The following is a 21,572-nucleotide window of genomic DNA, read 5'->3' on the forward strand; positions in this document are numbered from 1 at the left end:
AAAAAAAAAAACATTGTAAAAATTCAAAAAGAGCAATGTCTATGAAGGTAAGTTGGGAGGAGAAACTAATTTCTGTTGGGAGTTCTTTGTGTTATGTTGGTAAGATCTAAATTGTTATATTGAAGACAGTTGTCCCCTATGTGAGCAGAAATCTCTTTTTGGAAATGCCAAATAAATTTGGTAGCTTTTATTTTCGTTTTGTTTCTGAAACCCAAAGAGAAAGCATGTGATTGCTTTTTTTGTATTAATTAAATTCTGGCAAAGAGAGTTTTTGCTGTTGTTGCTGCTTAGATTGCATCTCTCCTTCCATCTGTTTCTCTTCCACTCATTCTCTCCCTCTTCCATTGGCGCCTGCAACTCTTTAGATTAAGAGATAATCCTGCTAGTCCATTGTAATAAAATTGTCCCTAGAATTGGACAGTTTCTTTCAAATATAAGTAAAATCTCTTGTGTGCACACTAAAGCTCAAATCTATTGACTAGTGAAAGTTACGGTAGTACTGCAAGCAGATTTGGTGTAGGGGCTATAGTTAAGAGGCTCCTGCATTTTGTGTAGACTCTGTGGAATTCTTTCTCTTACTCTCTCTCTCTCATTCATGTATGCTTAGAGCTCAACAATGTTTTCAATAAGTTATTGTTGTTTTTGGTAGTGCTATTGTGAGAAACACTTTCATTGCTGTGTTTTGGGTTTTAACTGGAACATTTATTTTATAACAGACCAAAAATATGAGATGAACAATGAAATGATAATGATGATGATGATGATGACCAACGAAAAAGCCCTTGCATTGTTACTCAGCTTGCTAGAAATAGCAGCCAAGTTTCTTTCACCATACCCTGCCATGTTAAGAAAGGGAAGGTCACATTTGATAATGTAGTTTGATATACACTGTGTCAGGGAAATAAAAAAGAAAGATAATTAAGGGATGGTCACAAATGGAGCACCTTTGACCATAGATCAGCTCAATCAGTATGGAGTTGGGGCTAAACAGCAACTAGGAGAATATTCCTTATCAATTTTTTTTTTAATTAAAGTTTGCTTTCCAACTACTTGATTCTGGGTTCAGTCCCACTGCATGGTACCTTGGGCAAATATCTTTTACTTTAGCCCTGGGATGACCAAAGCCTTGTTAGCGGCTTTGGTAGATGGAAACTGAAAGAGGTCTGTCGTCTACACACACATACACACACACATATATGTGTGTGTTTGTTTGTTTGTGTTTCCTTGTCATGATATCGTGTGATTGTTGTAAATGATTGTCACCATCATTCATTTCCAATATTCTGCAAGACCATGGGAAAATATTACCTTGCTTGAAAACAGGTTAGTGTTAGTGACAGGAAGGGTATCCAGCCATAACAAAAATCAATAAATTTTGTCCAACTGAGGCAGACGTGGAAAAGTGGATGTTAAATTGATGATGATGATTGAACACATTAGTGGTGATAGCCTTAACATGAAACTAAACTGTGCCATTAGAGTATATCTTGGGCTCCTCTCTTATAGTTTTGGTTTCACCTGACTTGATACATTACTGTTTTCAGTATATAACCTATTCATACCAAATTAGCTTTTGTGGAGGCATACTGTATCAATTTTAATCCCCATGTTAACTGTCCCTGTAAGTGAAGCAGTATGTCTAGGTTATGATCCAGTGTACTTTTCAGATACATGAGATGAATGCCATAACTTTTCAATTTTCTCTCCCTACAAGTTTGACTGGCCATATCCAACCTGATCAGTTTTATGTCTCAACCAGCCAGATCTGGCCTCTCACACCTACCCTACAATGTCATTCTAATAAAAAAATTTTTTAATGTTGAAGTTATGAGATAATGCATGATTAATTCAAAACAGTGTGAATAATAAGCATTACATTTGGCATTGTAATCTGGATGCTAATGGGTTAAACTGCCTCTGCTGCAAATACTGATCATAATAGGAGGCTTTGCAAATTAGCATAACTGCGTGCACACACACACACACACACACACACACATACACACACACACACACACATACACACACCACTGTAATCCCATAGGTACATTTTGTGAAATCATTGCCCATCTCTCAATTTGATTATAATGGCCTGGTATGACATTAACTAGAAGAGGCATACATAAACTGAAAGTCAAGGTAATTACAATACTGATAATAATAAAGGTTTCTTTTGTTGGCCCAAGGCCACAAATTTGTAGGGGAAAGTAATTTAACTGAACCAGTATGTGACTGGTATTAATCAAATGACCACTAGAAGAATGTTAGTGCAAAATGTAAAGGGATGTAAACATTCTGAGTTTGAACAATTCTTATTGTTGTTTGAGATATTATTATTAAGATGGTGAGCTGGCAGAATTGTTAGCATGCCGGGTGAAATGCTTAGTGATATTTTACCTGTTTTGCGTTCTGAGTTCAAATTCTGCCGAGGTCGACTTTACCTTTCACCCCTTTGGGGTTAATAAATTAAGTACCAGTGAAACACTTGGGTCAATGTAATCGACTCATTCCTGCCCCCAAAACTTCTGCCCTTGTGGCAAAATTTGAAACCATTAATAATAATAATAATAGTAATAATAATAATAATAATAATAATAATAATAAACTCACTTTCCTTAGCATTCTGAATGAGCATTTCAGTATTTCAGTTCTAAATATTAACTGGAAATAACATTAGTTGGGATTGAAATGGTGACATTTATATTGAAGCAAAAGGACTCATCTCTGTGGTCATGTTATTACTTCACTCTATAGAATGTGGTCAGGCTGGTTAATTTCATATTGAAATCATTAAGTTCTCTTGTAGTGGTTAATGATGATGCATGGTGGTTGTGGTGGTGTTTGCTAGTGGTGGTATTGTTAATGAAATTACTAATAGTTAATGGTAGCTCAGTCACTTGTTTGTAGTGATTGTGTGATCTCTGTTGCTAGTAAACACTATAGGTATCTGTTGTAGTTATGTGGTCAGTGTATCAGTGATAATGTATTATATTGAGTGTTATAGCAGAGACTGTCCATCCAGGAAATTTCCTCTGTTCTTTGCCCCATCTTTAAAATTGATTGATAGCTTCAGTTTGGCAAAGACCTTAATTAGTTTTCGAGTTGATTGCTAATTTATGACCTTGTGACCTCATTAATTTTGTTTATGACTCTGTCAGTGGAAGCTGTGGTACATCTGTCAGAAAGTTAGTTGGCTTTTCTTGTTCTCACAATAATTTTCTTTGCCTCTTACAAAACAAGACTCGAGCAGTTTACTTCGCATAATTTCTCTGTCTGTCTGCTTACTCACCCCTCGATGTGATACAGTCTGTTTGATGATGCTTTCATTCCATTACTGTCATTGACCATCCTCAAGTGAGCCATTAGATTTTCATTGCCTGATCACTACTATTGATTGCATTCATGAATGTTTGATAATTATATTTTTGATAATTACTCATTTTCTCCTTTCTTTTCTCTCTCTCTTTCTCTCTTTAAACAATGTTGATGATGTTCATATTATCTGAGTTATAAATATCCTTTAAAATGATGTAGGTTATGATGATGATGTTGATACTGACCATGTTATAAAACATATCTGTTTATTTTCTTTAAAATGGAGTAAAAATAGAAATATCTAAGGGTATTTCTTGAGGGCACCACCAGTGTTTTATGAACTATTGCTATAAAGAAACAAAACCGGTATTTGTGAAATTAGTTACTTGGTTGATCAAAAGCTACCATGTTTCTCTCATCAAATGAATGCCTTTATGGAGACCTGTCAAATGTAAGCAAGAAGACCAAGCAAAAATGGCTGTGACTATCTGGTCACTGTGTGCGCCACCCTGAGCTGAAAGCATCCAAATTAGTCTTGTGGAACCTACTTCATGGTGATGTAAGAAGAGGAAAACATTGCCACACTTAAATCAACAACTTGATCGAAGACATTGGCCTGGAATGTATCCAGGACCTTGAGGAAGTGATGTTGGACTGGGAGGTGTGGCAGGTAGACTTAGTTACTGTGGCTTGGGTTAGAACCTGGCCACAAAAAACAAAACAAAAAAAAAAACAACTCTTTTCTTTAAAATCAGTCTGAAGATGAGGGCAGCAAGCCTGCTATTAAAGATCAAAATCAACCTAAGGAAACATCAACATCTTTTCTGGAATGTTTAAGCTACAACCTGCTCTTAGACCAGGCATACTTTGATACTTTTCAGCCAGTATTGACCCAGGCCATGTCTAACTTAACAGCACCACCTGCCTAATCGGCGTCCACTGATGATATGCTCCACTGTGTACCGTTTATACATGAAACTGCTTGCCAAACGCATGCTTCTTGTAACTCCCCTCGATCTGGCGCAACGTGGCTTCATTAAATCTGCCGGGTGCAGTGAGAACTCCTTCTTGCTGCATTATCCTACTGATGGCACGGGGTGTGTGTGTGTGTATGTGTGTGAAGGATCCAGTGGATGGAGGTAGCCTTCCTTGACCTTTTTTTAAGAAATAGGACCACATGAGCCCTAGCTCATCATCAGGCAGGTGGCACTGCTAAAAGATCTTTAGGTAATTTTGTATTAGGGATGTCATTCTTCAGAAAGGCTTGTGAGCCATAGTTCATCCATGACAGCCTTGGACATTTAGTTTGCTATGTTTTATAGTTCTTTCTCAGCAAAACTAACCAGAACTACTCAGCATCATCATTATCATCATCAACATTGTTGTTGTTACCACCACCACCTTCTTTAAATGGTTGTGTACCCAAGCACACTAACTTTCTCTCCTCCCTTCAAAACAAACCTTTCTACCACAATCTACAAATACATTTCTAAGCTCTTTCCAGCCCTTATCATTCTTGTACTGTCTGCTTTGAGCATGACTGCTTATCTAGTACACCTTCTCCATAATTAATATCACAGCACCCCATTAGCAGCTACATTTCTCCAATGTTTTATATCGTTTGTGTTAGTGGAGTTTATTTCTACGAATTGATCAATTTGAATAAATGCCCATGCAGAGCAGGCAGCTGCATCATCATTCTCCTTCACCCAACTGTTGATAATTCCATTGTCTGTCACTTATTTCACACCTGTTTATTCATTGCATGCCTCTCAAATCTGAACCCGTGGTTAAAATACCCAACCTGTTTTATATTCAAATCAACCAGATCTGACTGCTCATGCTTTCCATACAATGTCATACTAAAAAAAAAAAAAAAAAATCAATACTCAAATTATAGGCACAGGCATGGCTGTGTGGTAAGAAGCTTGCTTCCCAACTGTATTGTTTTGGGTTCAGACCTACTGTTTGGCACCTTGGGCAAGTGTCTTCTACTGCAGCGTTGGGCTAGAGTAAAGTGTGGATTTGGTAGATGAAAACTGAAAGAAGCCTATTTTGTGTGTTTGTCCCCCACCACTGCTTGACAACTAGTATTGGTGTGTTTATGTTTCTGTAACTTTGCAGTTTAGCAAAAGAGATCAATAGAATAAGACCAGGCTTAAAAATAAGTATTGGGGTCAATTCATTTGACTAAAATTTCTTTAAGGTGGTGCCCCAGCATGGCCATAATATAATGACTGAAATAAATAAAAAAAACATCATGTAATATCTCAAAGCTATGAAATAATGTGTGATTAATTCAAAATAAGGTGAATAAATAAATATTTGACAAAGTAATCTGAATGCTTGAAATGAGTGATTAGTAAAAAAAATAGTTACAAGTGCTTTTTTTTTTGTTTATTTCAGTTTTCTGTTTACATCTCAACTTTATGATGTTTCTTTACATTTTGGTTACCATGTGTCCAGTCATGTGATGCCTCTCCTTTCTCTCTTTCTCTGTATAAAATAAAGGAACTAACTGATTATCAACTTAAGGATTTTGTGTTCAAATCTAAGGCAAGAATTTTGTTTTGTATTTAGGCAATATATTTAGTTCATTATTAGTATAACTTAATCATAACTGCATGCTTCAGTTTAGCTAGCTATTGGGAATAAGTACTAGATCATTTGAGATAAATCTGCATTCTTTCCAAGAGAATTTTATCTATCATCTGGTTAATAGAACTGAACTAAGTCCCTTGAGGTTTAAAAGACATTGGTAACAATATAGCAAAAGCTTCAAGACATGATTGTGTTGTACCAAAAGCAATATTTACCATATTACTCTAAAACTAAATGTCTCCACAAAACATAGCCATTGGTTGTTTACCATGTCACAGTTTGGTTTGTTGTAGCCTTAAGTTTAATCATTTCAATACCATCCTACTTAAAAATGCCTCTAATTCTATAATACAAAATCTCTCATTTCAAAGTGTTCTTACAAAATGAAAACCTTCCACCAAAATTTTATGTAAAATCCTCTTTTTTTTGTTTAAGTTATATTCTAAATACTAGCTTTATAATTATTAAATCTCTGCAAGTCCTTGATTATTTTTCAATAGACAAGGTATTTCATTAGAAATATCCTGTCTATTGAAGGTTTGAAATATATCAGAATAAACTCTTGCTAATAGACTTTATAATTAACTAATGTCCAAGGTGCCACACAGTAGGACTGAACCTTTCCCATCTACATGGTTCTGCACCCAGTTCTGTGGTATCTTGGGCAAGTATACAACTACTATAGCCCCAGGCTAATCAAAGCCTTCTGAGTGGATTTGGTAGATAGAAACTGAAAGAAGCCTTGTGTGTGTGTGTGTGTGTGTGTGTGTGTGTGTGTGTGTGTGTGTGTGTGTGTGTGTGTGTGTGTGTGTGTGTCCTTGTCTTGACATTGCATGTAAATGAGTGTCACTGTCATACAAGCAGTGCCATTCATTTCCAATATTCTGCAAGAACATGTCTGGTCATGGGAAAATATTACTTTGCTTGGAAATAGGTGATGGTTGGTAACAGGAAGGGTGTCCAGCCATAGAATATCTGCCTCACTAAACTCTGTTGGGTCCATGCAAGCACGGAAAAAGAGGATGTTAAAATGATGACAATACAATAGAAAGATTCTGAACCAAATGTTTCTTAAAATCAAGGTTTTGATAATAGTAAAAACCCTATAACTCAAAAAAAAAAAAAAAGAGCTGGAAATAGTGTTAATAGAACAAAGAAAATAAAATATCTCCTTGATGAAGTAGATGTCAGTTAGGGATACTGCTGTAGACAAACAGGATCATGGTAATGAAGTAAAACTGGGTCTTAACCATTTTTCTTTGTAGCATCCCTTTTTAAGTAGTTACGCCTAGCACCCTTCTAAGTTGTGAGTGAGGTATCATGACTAAACTAACTTAACATAAATGATAATTTATAAATTTTACTGAAAAAATAAATTGTATAAGCTTTTAACGATGAAATAATAAAAAATTGAAGACAAAAATTGTAAATTTATTTCATATATTGCAAGTTTGACTTTCCTGTGCTTGATGAAATCATCATCATCATCATCATCATTGTTTAACGTCCTCCTTCCATACTGGGATGAGTTGGATGGTTTGACAGGAACTGGCCAGGTAGAAGACTGCACCATACATTTGTGTCTGTTTTGTTGTGGTTTTTACAATTGGATGCCCTTCCTAACACCAACCACCCTGCGGAGTGGGCTGAGTGCTTCTTACATGGCACCAGCACGGGCAAGATCAGTTTTGGCATGGTTTTTACAGCTGGATGTCCTTCCAAATGCCAACCACTTTACAGTGACACCAGCACTGGCAGGGTTACTAACTAAATTTTCTATATCAGGGTGAGCAATTATGTAGAGTCTACACAGTTGCTCGACCTGCTTGAAATACGACCATACTGCTTATCTATCATTTTATTCTAATTACCATTACTAGTTTTATCATGTATAATATAATTACTACTATAAGTAAAATTTAGTATGTTAATTATGTTACCTCACTGACCCTCTCACTGACCCCCCCCCCCTCACGGACCCCCACCCCCACTGACCCCCACCCCCACTGACCCCCGCCCCCTCACTGACCCCTAAAGCCTAATGGTTCCATTGACAGGATCAGTGTTCCCTTGGAGAGGTTCCCTGATATGCCCACATTGGGAATCTCTGAAGTAAGAGGAAGGTGATCTGTCATGTGACTACATGTGGTAGATCTGTTTTATAACCCTGTGATGTTTGATGTCATTCACCTGAAATTTAACAAAGAGTTTTTGTCTTGGTGGGGGAGTTACATTTAAAACTTTTTGTTTCACTTCCTTAATTGATGGTTGTGGCAGTGATTGTAGGCGAGTGGTATGATGATAGTTGTGGTGGTGTCATAGTAGCAATGATGATAATTAAGATAGTCCCACTGTTTTTTTTTTTTTGGTAATGTTTGAGGTTGTTGTTTCATTGATGATGGTGGTAATAATGGTAGTAGTAGTAGTAGTAGTAGTGTGGAGGCGCAATGACCCAGTGGTTAGGGCAGCGGACTCGCGGTCATAGGATTGCGGTTTCGATTCCCAGACCGGGCGTTGTGAGTGTTTATTGAGCGAAAACACCTAAAGCTCCACGAGGCTCCGGCAGGGGATGGTGGCGAACCCTGCTGTACTCTTTCACCACAACTTTCTCTCACTCTTACTTCCTGTTTCTGTTGTGCCTGTAATTCAACGGGTCAGCCTTGTCACACTGTGTCACGCTGAATACCCCCGAGAACTAAGTTAAGGGTACACGTGTCTGTGGAGTGCTCATCCACTTGCACGTTAATTTCACGAGCAGGCTGTTCCGTTGATCGGATCAACTGGAACCCTCGATGTCATAAGCGACGACTGTGATGGTTGTGATATAATCAGTATTGGAAATGGTGGTGGTGGTGATTTTGGAAACAGTGGTCCTGATTGTAGCAGCAGTGATATTATTAGTTAGTTGTAGTAGTAGTATTGATGAGTACTGTTGGTAGTGGTAGAAATAGCACCATGGGACTGTAAAGAATTATTTTCTTGCTATAACCACCAAAAAAAGAAAAAAAAAAAGAAGTTTGGGTTAAGATAGATTGATCGAAGCCAGTCACCTTCCCCCACCTTTGCACTTCTGCATCCATGGCAACAAGCTTGTTTTTGGTAGAAGTTATGTAGTGTGGAGAGGTGCTAAGAGTTTTATAAGAAAATGTTGGAGAGCTGGCAGTGAGACTACAAACACTTGTCACATTTTTCTCACACTGTTGGTTTTTTATATCTATTTCTATAATAATGATTTCAGGATGTTGATGGTGGTGGTTTATTTATTTATGTTTTTAACTCTTAAAACAGTAATAAAGATACATTGGTAAAAACTGATGATGGTGATGATGCTTTTGCTGCTAATAATTTCTTATAAATAAATAAAGTAATGCAATAATAGTAACAGTAATTGCTAGTTATTATTATTATTATTATAACATTAAATGATGATCATGATGATAAATAATGACAACTGATAATGATGATTATTTCTTATGAGTAACTATGATAAAAATGATGAGCTAAATGATAGTATTGAAAATAGTGAAGAATATGACAGCAGTGATGATGATGGTGGTGGTGGTGGTGGTGGTTGTGGTGGTGGTGGTTGTGGTTGTGGTGGTGGTTGTGGTGGTGGTGGTGGTGGTGTTAATACTGTTGGCTGCTAATGATAAATGTGGGTGTGGTGGGGAGATTAACTGACTGGGTGGTGGAGGTATGACAAAAGGGTACCAGCAGTTTGATCATGATATGGGTGGAAGAGATTGGTTTGAGGTAAGTGTTATGGCTATGTAGGGAGCTGATGACGAATAAGATTGTGTGGGTTTTCCAGGTTTGTTGCTTGTCATCCTATATAGCTATAGCTACTTGTACTGTTGAATATGTGCCTCTCACACACACACACACACACACACACACACACACACACACACACACACACACACACATACTCACATACAAGAATATGTATGCATTCACACACCAGCAAATAAAGCACTCTTTCTCTCTCTCTCTCAGTCTCACACACTTATACAACAAACTACTTTTATGCAATAAAAGTCTTATGGAGGTCCCAGTGCTGAAAATCTGACATGTAGTCTGTCTTTGATTGAAGATCAAAGAACCTATTTGTCACCTTTATTGCTAAGAAGAAGAGAAACAACAACAAAAACAATTTTTTTGCCAACCTTCTTTACGCTTGTGGTTATGATTTTTGCTACTGTTGTTGTTGCTACTATTGTTGTAGCTACTCTATTCTGTTGTTGTTGTTATTGTAATCACAATAGTATGTCTTCTATTGTTGTTGATGTCATTTTGGTAGCAGAGCTCTATCACTGCACCAGTTGCGCGTACTTTTGATTCTGATTTAGAACAAGTGAATTGAGGCATTCATTTGACTTTGAATAATACTTACATCAGATTTTAGGTATATTCTTTGTACCTTTTTATTGTTTTAACTTGTTTCAGTCATTAGACTGTGGCCATACTGGGGCACCACCTTGAAGAACTTTTAGTTCAATGAATCGACCCCCATCCCCAATGCTTATTTTTTTCTTTATTCGTTAAGCCTGGTTCTTATTCTATCATTTTCTTTGCTGAACCACCAAGTTATGGTGGCGTAAACACACCAACACCTGTTGTCAAACAGTGGTGGGAACAAACCCTGACGCACAAACACACACACACACACACACACACACACACACACACAATGGACTTCTTTCAGTTTCTGTCTACCAAATCCACTCACAAGGCTTTGGTCAACCCGAACCTATAGTAGAAGACACTTGCCCAAGGTGCCATGCAGTTGGACTGAACCCGGAACCATGTGGTTGGGAAGGAAGCCTCTTACCACACAGCTATGCCTTTACTGATATCCCCTTATCACATCTCATGCCTTAACTTCTATCACTTCTCTATCGACAGTACTACTTAGCTACTGTAATAACCTGAGAGCAAAATAAGCACATTTTACAGCCCCTGCCTTCTAGTTATCTTCCTTCCTCCCTCCCTGGAACATTATCATCATCATCGTTTAACGTCCACTTTCCATGCTAGTATGAGTTGGATGATTTGACTGAGGACTGGTGAAACCAGATGGCTACATCAGGCTCCAATCTGATTTGGCAGAGTTTCTACAGCTGGATGCCCTTCCTAACGCCAACCACTCCGAGAGTGTAGTGGGTGCTTTTACATGCCACCGGCACGAAGGCCAATCAGGTGGTAATGGCAATGGCCACGCTCAAAATGGTATCCCTGCCCACACTATTTCCTCCAATCACCTCCGCCTTTCTGTACTTTTAGCCCTTTCTCTCTCTCTTTCTCCTCTACTAACTCCATTCTTAATGCCTTGCTTATCTGCTGTCACTCACAGTGCTTTCTCATATCACCACACTCTACTTACCCCCCCCCCCCCGCCCGCAGCCACTCCTATATCTCTCAACATCAGTTGCTACATTCACCTCTACACCCATTTCTGGCTATCTTTCCCAACACTATTATGAAACCTCCCCTTCTATCCATCTCTGTGATCCACTGTCTGCATCCTCTCTTATACCCATCTTGTATCTTGAGATGCTCCAGCATCCTGTCACCACTTCTGTTTTTACAGCTTTTCAAATACTCCAACCACGCTTATGTAACATAGAGTAGCTTTGTATCTCTATTGCATGGCAACTGCACTTGCTCTTTCATCACATACCAGTCCTCCACACACACACACACACACACAGTATATGCATATTATATATGTACACATGCACATATATATTGATATATATATATATATACACGTATATAAAGAGATGCTTTATCTCTTCTCAACTTTTGTATACACACGTGTGTTCATATCTTCTTTTAGTTGGGAATAGAGATACATTTAGTTCTATATTTAAGAGATGAGGAATTATGTACATTATTTACAATTGACGGATATTTATCCTCATCTTGTTTGTTGTTAACATAACGTTTCGGCTGATATACCCTCCTGCCTTCATCAGGTGTCTTGGGGAAATTGTGAACCTGGGTTCTCATTCCTAAGGTAATTTTCGATGTTGTTGTTATTATTATTATTATTCAGGTCACTACCTGGAATCGAACTCAGAATCTTGGGGTTAGTAGCCTGCGCTCTTAACCACTACGCCATATGTCCACGGGCATAATAATAATAATAATAATAATAACAACAACAACAACATCGAAAAATACCTTCGGAATGAGAACCCAGGTTCGCAATTTCTCCAAGACACCTGATGAAAGCTGGAGGGTATATCAGCCGAAACGTGTTAACAACAAACAAGATGAAGACAAATATCCATCAATTGTAAATAATGTATAGAGATACATATATTTATGTATCTTATACTACATATTGTATTTGCATATAATACATAAGGAGTGAAACAATGGTGATGTCATGTTCCTTGTTAACATTACAAATTGCTTTGTGTTTTTGAAGGACTTGAAATCCCTAACCTGAAAAACACATGAAGCTTGGCAACAGGAATGATGTGTGGCTGTAAATATCTTACCACAGTATCAATTCCTGAGCAGCCCATTCTATCATGGAAAAACAACCCCCTCCTACCCTTCTCTCTCTCTCGCACACAATTCAATTCATAAGTGTTAAACAAAATATACTCTGTTTGTTCTATAGCTCATATTTATAGATACATGCATTATGGTATCACCTATTCATAACAGAGTCTTTATTTGTTTTCATCAGCCACTTCTGTATGAGCATTGCCTTAGTGCATGAAACTTTGAGCAACAAGAGGTAAAATGGCTAGAACTAATATATAAAATAAAATTTCTCTACCTGAAGTATCAAGTTCTTTTTTACTTTCTAAGGTTAATTTGCAGATAACAACATTTGCATATACACCATCATGTTTATAACACACTCACATACATTCATGCACACATACAAATACATACATGCATGTGCGTGCATGCAACATGTATGCATGGTTCCATTTGCCTTTCAAGTGGCATTGGGAATGCAATGTTGTTTCACGCTCTGAAACTCTATCAAGCTGTTTCCAATTGCACAAATCCTAATGAACAGCTTGTTGCTGATTGCTTCAATTTCAGCTTTGGTGCAACTGCTAGTCAGGTTGTATTGTGCCTACCTATGCACAGAGTTAACCTTCTCGTTGTCATCTTTGATTCTGCTGCTGGTCGTCTGTATCATGCTGCTACAGTGCTCAGTCATTGTAGCATCCTCGCAGCATCTGGTTTATTTGGAAACTTCTTTCTTTCCCTACCAATGCCTTTGTTTCTTTCTCTGTGCATACTTTCTTCTGTAATATTTTTTTATTTTCTCTGCTTTGTGTGTGTCCATGTATTCGTGCGTTTATATATATATATATGCAAATTGCTCTTGGGAGTAAGGCAAGTATGTGCGTGTCCATGCATGTGCGCGCACGCGCACACACATTGTGAGTTCCATTAGTATATAAATATGTGTGATTAAGTATATATATATATATATATATATATATATATATATATATATATATATATTTATTTATATATGTATGTGTATGTATGGTATTGTCATTGGTGGACCTTTGCATCTGAAATGACAGACACATGTCAGCTGGTGGTGGTAGTGGTGATGGTAGCAGTGGTAGTGAAAGAAGCTGAGTGAGTATTTAGAGTGAAAGAAAACAATATGGCTGAAATGAGTAATGGTTTGAGGTAGAGTCAGTAAATAGTTTAGTGTTCCTGGTGACAGCATGAGAGAAATGGTGCATAAGCTGCATTGTCTGTTAATGAATCTAGATGGTGGTGGCAATGGTGATATAGTAAGGAAGATGGTAGCGGTTGTTGCAGTGGTGGGTGGAGTGAATATAGTGGGTGAATATGAGGGGGTTGGAGTTGGATAAGTTGAGTGTTTTAAAGGTGGTGAGAAAAAAGGGATTTGGTGGTTGTGGTGGTGGTGATGTGGAATTTATAGTGGCTAGATGGGAGAGGTAGTAACAAGGAGGGGGTGTTGGTCTTGGTAGTGGTAATGTTAGTGTCGATGTTGGTGGTGGTAACAGCAATGAGGTGTGGTGGTGTTGGTGGTAAAAGTAGTATGTTGGTAGGAGTAGTAACATTGGAAAGGTACTGATAGTGGTGTTAAGGTGGTAGTAGGGTTGCTAGTGGGTATCGGTAGTGACTGTGTCGGTGTCTGAAGACATTAAGAGACTAAACAATTGGTTGATTCCACAGTGAAACCAAATGCCAGTTTAACAGGGCCCGTGGGAAAATGAACTGGTCACGCTATGACCTGCTTTTGGCTTTTTGGAACTAGATTATTTGTCAGTAGCGGTGTTGGTGGTCATTGATGGAAAGGGGGGAAGGTGAGGTTAATGATGATGATTGTTTTTGCAAATGAGGAAGTAGTTGTGGTGGTTAGGATATTGATTACAAACCAGTCTCAGAGAAGTTTCTCCACTTCTCCACTTTGGGAGTGATATGAATTTAATTGTCTGTTTAAGTGAATGTCTCTAATGACATCTTGTCCTTCATTGCCGTCATCATTGTCATTGCCGTCATCGTTAAATGGTCAGCTGCAACTGCACTAAGTAAAGGTTTGCTTTCCGTCATTAATATTAGCATAACTACTACATTGGCTACTATCACCATCAGTGCTCTCGCTACCATCAATGTGACGGTGAAAGTGGTGGTGGTGGTGATGGCAGTTGTGGCTGTGGTCTTGCAGTAATAATAATGATGGTAGTTTACATGATCATGGGATAGTATTTGTAGTGATCAGAATTGGTGATTGTGGTGGCTATGGTGTTGTTATTTGTTATGGCTTTTGGTGGTTATAGTATTTTGGCAGTTTTGTATTTTGAATATCACTTTAATCCCTTATATGCAATAGAAGTAGTATTAGATAAAATATCTATCTGTAAATCATACTTAATCATCATCATCCTCGTTTAACGTCCGCTTTCCATGCTAGCATGGGTTGGACGATTTGACTGAGGACTGGTGAACCAGGTGGCTACACCAGGCTCCAATCTGATTTGGCAGAGCTTCTACAGCTGGATGCCCTTCCTAACACCAACCACTCAGAGTGTAGTGGGTGCTTTTACGTGCCACTGGCATGAAGGCCAGTCAGGTGGTACTGGCAATGGCCACACTCAAAATGGTGTATTTTACGTGCCACCTGCACAGGAGCCAGTCCAGCGGCACTGGCAACGATCTCGCTTGAATGTCTTTACACGTGCCACCGGCACAGGTGCCAGTAAGGTGACGCTGGGCACAGGTGCCATCACGATTTCGCTTTTGCTTGCCTCAACAGGTCTTCGCAATGTATATATATATTGTTGAAAGGCAATTTACTGCAGTAGTTGTCCAGTGATAACATCTCTTAGGGCTATACTAGGGAGACAAAAATCATCCTAGTAGCTGGATAGACTGCCAAAAGCATCTCAGCCTACTTGGGCCTTATCAGTAGTATTCACTTGTGACCAGCCATATGCTGAGACAAGACGTGTTTACTCCAACATTTAGGAAACGGTAGTATTAGCAGTAGCTGTGATGGCGATGGTGACTCTGATGAGTCACTTTTTCTTTTTATATTTTCATAACTTCTTTTTTTTTTAATTTCACCTTTCAGGATTTAGTAGCAACATAGACTTTAAGTTGTTAAAGCACATTGAATTTGTTATGCATCAGCTCATTTTAGTTTCTTCTACTCTTATTGTTCTTATTACTCTATTTATCTGAGGTTCAGTTTTTAATATGCCATTTAATAATCACACTCTCTTTTGTCCTAAATTTCTAGTGCCCACATTTAGTTCATTCCTCCCTCCTTATTTCCTTTCTCCTCTCTCCCCTTGGGGGTCCCTATAAGATTTTGTTGATAAAACTTATGTGCAATAAATTGCTTATGCTTCTACAATACACAAAATATTTTACAATTTTTTTTTATACCATTCTTGATATTTAATATTTAGGCACAGGTGTGATTCTGTGTTAAGAAGTTTGCTTCTGAACCACAAGGTTCTGGGTTCAGTCCCACTCCTTGGCATCTAGGCAAGAGTCTTCTACTATAGTCTTGAACTGACCAAATCCTTGTGAGTTGATTTGGTAGACAGAAACTGAAAGAAGCCTGTCATATATGTATATCTAATTGTGTGTCTTTGTGCCTGTCCTGCACCACAGCTTGACAACCGGTGTTGGTTTGTTTAAGTTGAAGAGACTAATAAAATAAGTACCAGGTTTAAAAAAATAAGTGCTGGAATTGATACATTTGACTAAAATTCTTCAAGGCGGTGCCCCAGCATGCCTGTTGTCTAATGACTGAAACAAACAAAAGATAACAGATAATAATTTTTTTAAAACATCAAATGACTATGGAGGACCAGATAAGTTAAATAGGAATCAGAGTGGTCCTCAGGCAAAAAATGGCTGAGAACAGCTGATATAGATGCTCTGTCATTGGCACTAGAGAAGTTTTCTGTTTAGGAGAAATTCTTTTGCTCAATGTTCGTTTTGAGATTCTGCTGGCATAATGAAATGAAATGGAAATAGGAGAAGGCCTTGCTCATTAATATTCTAAGGATAGGGCAGGAGTTATTGGCCATGAAGAATGAGGAAAGGGGATGAGAAGACATTATTATTAGATAATATTCTAAAAAGGAAAGGCAGGCAAAATTGTTAATTAATATTCGATGAGCTTTGAGAATCTTTTTACTGGCAAATTTACTTCTAAAATGAGAAAGAGAATGAGTGTGAATGTGTATGAATTTGTGTGTGTGTGTGTGTGTGTAGAAAAAGAAATTGAAATGGATCCCAGAACATCCGTTGGTGAGGTTGTAACTTGATAGACTTATATCTTCTCTCCTTCATTCGTTTTTCTATATATTCCACTCTTTTCCATTTTTTCTCTTTCACACACACATTCATACATATATTTTTGTGTTCATACATGTGTGTGTTTGTGTGTATGTTCATACTTTGGCACATTCATACATGTGCGCACACACACACACACACACACACACACACACACACACACACACACACACACACTCTCTCTCGCTCCTTCATATTATGTATATTGTGTACTTTTTTCATTTGTTTTTTAGTGAACAGCACAAAAATAATGTAGCACTGTGTTCATTCGCATGTACGCAGGACTAATTGTGATGATCTGTGCCCTAAACTGACTTGCAGTAACATGTTTGCTTCACCAGAAATAAATAACTATTGACAGTTGGAGGCTTTCACTCCTCCACTAGGTTTCTTTACAACACTGCTTTTTTAGTTCTCTTTTTTCATATTTTTGATTCTTTCACAAACACATCTTTTCGTCTTCTTCCATCACCCTTAAATCTTTGAGTTAATTTGATCATTTCTGTTCAATCAGTGAAGGTTTCACTTGAATGTCAAGCAGTCATCTACAAAGATTATTCGATGAATATTTAATAGAAAATTGCGTGAAATCATCAGCATCATTTTTGTTATCATAATTATAATTCTTAGTAATATTTTAGCACAAGGTTAGCTATTTTGAGGGAAAGGGAAAGTCGATTATATCAACCTCTGTCCTCAACTGATACTTTAAAACAAAATGCAAATTTGACCCTGGCAGCATTTGAACTCACAAAACCCAGAAGAAATGTGGCTAAACATTTTGCCTGGCTTACTCTCTCTCTTTAAACTCTTTTACTTGTTTCAGTCATTTGACTGCGGCCATGCTGGAGCACTGCCTTTTAGTTGAGCAAATCGACCCCAGGACTTATTCTTTGTAAACCTAGTACTTATTCTATCGGTCTCTTTTGCCGAACCGCTAAGTTACGGGGATGTAAACACACCACCATAGGTTGTCGATCGATGCTGGGGGGGGGGGGATAAACACAGACACATAAACACACACACACACACACACACATACATATATACGATGGGCTTCTTTCAGTTTCTGTCTACCAAATCCACTCACAAGGCTTCGGTCGGCCTGAGGCTGTAGTAGAAGACACTTGCCCAAGGTGTCACACAGTGGGACTGAACCCAGAACCATGTGGTTGGTAAGCAAGCTACTTACCACACAGCCACTCCTACACTTAGTAATGATTCTGCCAGTTCGCTGCTTCAAATGGTTTCAAATTTTGGCACAAGTCCAGTAGATTTAGGAGGAAGGGTAAGTCGATTACATCAACCCCAGTACTTGACTGGTACTTTATTTTGACCACAAAAAGAAAGCAAAGTTGTTTGCAGTGGTACCTGAACTCAGAATGCAAAGTGCTGAATGAAATACCACTAAGCGTTTTGCCTGATGCACTAATGATTCTGCCAGCTTACTTGCCTTAAAGTTGACCTCAGTAGAATTTGAACTGAAAAAATAATAGAAGTAATAATAATAATAATAATAATAATAATCCTTTCTGCTGGAGGTACAAGGCCTCAAATTTGTGGGGAGGGGACTAGTCGATTACATTGACCCTGGTGTTTTCACTGGTACTTAATTTATCTACCCCGAAAGGATGAAAGGCAAAGTTGACTATAGCAGAATTTGAACTCAGAACGTAGTAGCAGATGAAATGCCGCAAAGCATTTTGCCCGGTGTGCTAACGATTCTGCCAGCTTCCCACCATAATAATAATAATAATAATAATAATAATAATAATGGTAATAATAATAGTTGTTAATGTAACATGATGGTATAATTTGGACACTTCTACTCTACAGTATTTTTCCATGAACTTGTGGGGGAACCTTTATGCAGTTGTTCGATCTGCTAGGAATAGCATGTAATTCATATCTTCTTAAAAAAGAAGAAAAAATAGATAATGCAATCAGTGATATTCTGTTTCTCAAAGAGACATTGGAGAATGTTGCCCTTATTACAACACTTTGTCTGAAGGATTCCTTATATATTCTTGTCTTAGATATTTTACTAACTTAAACCCTTCATTCCCCATGGAATATGGGTTATTAATGACTTTTCTCCACTGTTTTTAACTCTGTGATGTTAAGGCCACTCCCTCAATATCTAGGAACCTTCATGTGTTTCTCTGAGGGAAGGCCTTCCTTTCTCAGGTTCTGAATTTTCATTGATATTTCTGTAACTTTGCTTTTTCGTAGCTAGTGGCATTAGTCCTACGTAAGCCCTTTTCTGCCTCTGGGAAGAAGTGGTCCATGTTAGTCTGGCCTCTATCCTTTGACCTGTCTAGCATTGAAGGCCCTACCAAGAGCTTATGCCCTTCTGGCATAGCTCTCAAAGTCATCAAGGTATTCAAACCACTACATTGCAACAAGAACAGGACCTTGTAGTGGAATCTTGTATATATTATCTGGATAAAAGATGGGATGATCATGGCTGGAACACCTTCGTCATAAGTTTACTAGATTAGAAATGGCCTGGAGTTAAGCAACAGCAATACAGTATCTTTCCATGCATCTAGACCTAGAATCTTAGACCTAGTCTCCCTTTAGATATAATCGTATCACTCTAATCATTCAGTTCTATTGCCCAGACTGCTAAACATAATGATATTTGTTATTTAATAAGGTGGCAAACTGACAGAACTGTTAGCATGTCAGGCAGAATGCCTATCAGCGTTTCATCTGTCCTTACATTCTGAGTTCAAATTCTGCTGAGGTCGACTTTGCTTTCCATCTGTTCAGGGCCGATAAAATAAGTACCAGTTGAGTAGTGGGGTTAATGTAAATTGACTTAACTTCTCTCTTGAAATTGTTGACCTTGTGCCAAAATTTGAAACAAAAGCAGAGAGCTAGTAGAATCATATGCACACTTGGTGAAATGTTTCATGGATTTCAACTGTCTTTGTGTTCTGCGTTCAAATTCCACTGGGGTCGATAAAATAAATACCTGCTGAGTACTGGGGCTGATGTAATTGACTTAATCCCTCTCCTGAAATTGCTGGCTTTGTGTCAAAATTCGAAATTGATATTTGTTATTTAATGGTCAGCATTGTATTGCACAAGGTATGCTTTTGTTCATTTGATAATTTCACTTTCCAGAATGAAGTTAATTTATTTGTACTCCATTCACTTACTCTGTTAATAAACCACAAATTTCATATTCTGCTGTGATTTACTTTCATGCATGTGAGGACCAGTAAAATAAATACCATTTTATAAAAAAATTCAAAACCATGTCATCTAATTAAAACTTTTTCCTTTTCTTTTTCAGAACATTGAGATTGATGTCAACACAGACAGTGATCAAGTTGATACATTGTTAGAAGAATATGTTAACCAAACCATACAGAGAGGTTTTTAAAAGCCTCACACATCCACTCCCCCACTTCAAAACAATGACTTTGCTTCACTTGTTGCAATGTTGTGACATGAAGTATATTTCAGTTTTCTGACTGATTTACCACCACACATCTATCATGTAATGGAATACTGACTCACAGCCACACATATCTATTGTGTTATGGTTGACTGATTTACAGCCACACGTCTGTCAAGTTCTATTGACTCACAGCTACATATCTGCCACACTCTATTGCCTCACAACTACACATCTATCATGTTATCGTCTACTAACTCAGAACCATTCGCTCTTCCATATTATGGCTTACTGACTTGGGATCACCCACACATCCATTCATATTATGGTCTACTGATTTACAACCACATCATATCCAACATGTTATGGGCTACTGGTTCACAACCACATTATATAGTACTGTGGCTGACATACAACCATACATCCATCATATTTTGATCTACAACCTGTCTCACAACCGTACCTGTAACGTCTTTTACTCCATCAACCATTCAGTTAACTCAACCTTTTACCCATCATATTTTGATGTTCTGACTGTCTCACAATCATACACATACACACATATCCATTGTGTTTTGGTTACACTTGACTGATGCACAACTGAATACTCCACCACCACCACCACCACCATCATGCTTTAGTTCACTGACTGACTCATACACCAAACCAACCTCCATTTTAGTTTGTCTATTGTTGAATATTGGATTTAGTTCATTGCATCAAATTTCCATTTCTGTACAGACAAAAAAAATAAATAAATAAAAGACTATACCAAATACTTCAGATAAATGTCTCATGTCCCCTACCCCTCAGAGAGATGCCTCATCCACCAAATTTAATTCACACCACTAGGCTCCTCATCAACACACACACACACACACACACACACACACACACACTATTATTGTAAACAGTTACACTCTTTCTTTGAACAAATGTTGAAAAAGAAGAAAATACATGGAGTTATATTTTCTTTCTTTCATGTTCATTTCGATCGTTCCATTTATTTTTCCACAAAACAAAAGAAGAAGAAAAAAAAAGCTTAAAACAAAATAAAACAAAAATGAAAGAACAGATCAATGTTAGAAGTAGTATGTTCTCTTTTTTTTTTAAGTAGAAATGAATTACGTTTAAATATTTTGATTTTGCTTTATTTGGTTATTTTGAGTTCTCAAAAAAGAACAGTTTGTTTCAGTTATCATTACAACATATCACAAATGTTATGATTACAACATATTGCAAATGTTAAGCAGACCATGACATACTTAGGTTATTCAGCAGACTATAAACATATAGTTAGCTTCTTACTCTGCCATATTTTTATTCTTTAACCCTTTAGCATTTAAACTGACCATATTCAGCCAAAATAATCTACATTTTTTTTTAATGTTCAAACTGGTCAGATTCAGCC

At 37.7% G+C, this 21,572-nt stretch overlaps 1 protein-coding gene across 14 annotated transcripts in view; it reads left to right on the forward strand.

Annotated features, from left to right (window-relative positions):
- LOC106879882 (uncharacterized) overlaps nucleotides 1-21,249 on the forward strand; it is a 164,255-nt gene extending 143,006 nt beyond the window's left edge. For all 14 annotated transcript variants that reach the window (XM_014929608.3, XM_014929613.3, XM_089354531.1 and 11 more), the window contains one exon: nucleotides 20,057-21,249. In XM_014929608.3, the coding sequence (XP_014785094.2) occupies nucleotides 20,057-20,146 (90 nt within the window). In that variant the 3' untranslated portion in view covers nucleotides 20,147-21,249. The remainder of the gene's footprint in view (nucleotides 1-20,056) is intronic.
- The last annotated feature ends 323 nt before the right edge of the window (nucleotides 21,250-21,572 follow it).

This window comes from Octopus bimaculoides, chromosome 1 (genome assembly GCF_046866305.1).
Source record: "Octopus bimaculoides isolate indiv1 chromosome 1, ASM4686630v1, whole genome shotgun sequence".
Classification (NCBI taxonomy): Eukaryota; Metazoa; Mollusca; class Cephalopoda; order Octopoda; family Octopodidae; genus Octopus; species Octopus bimaculoides.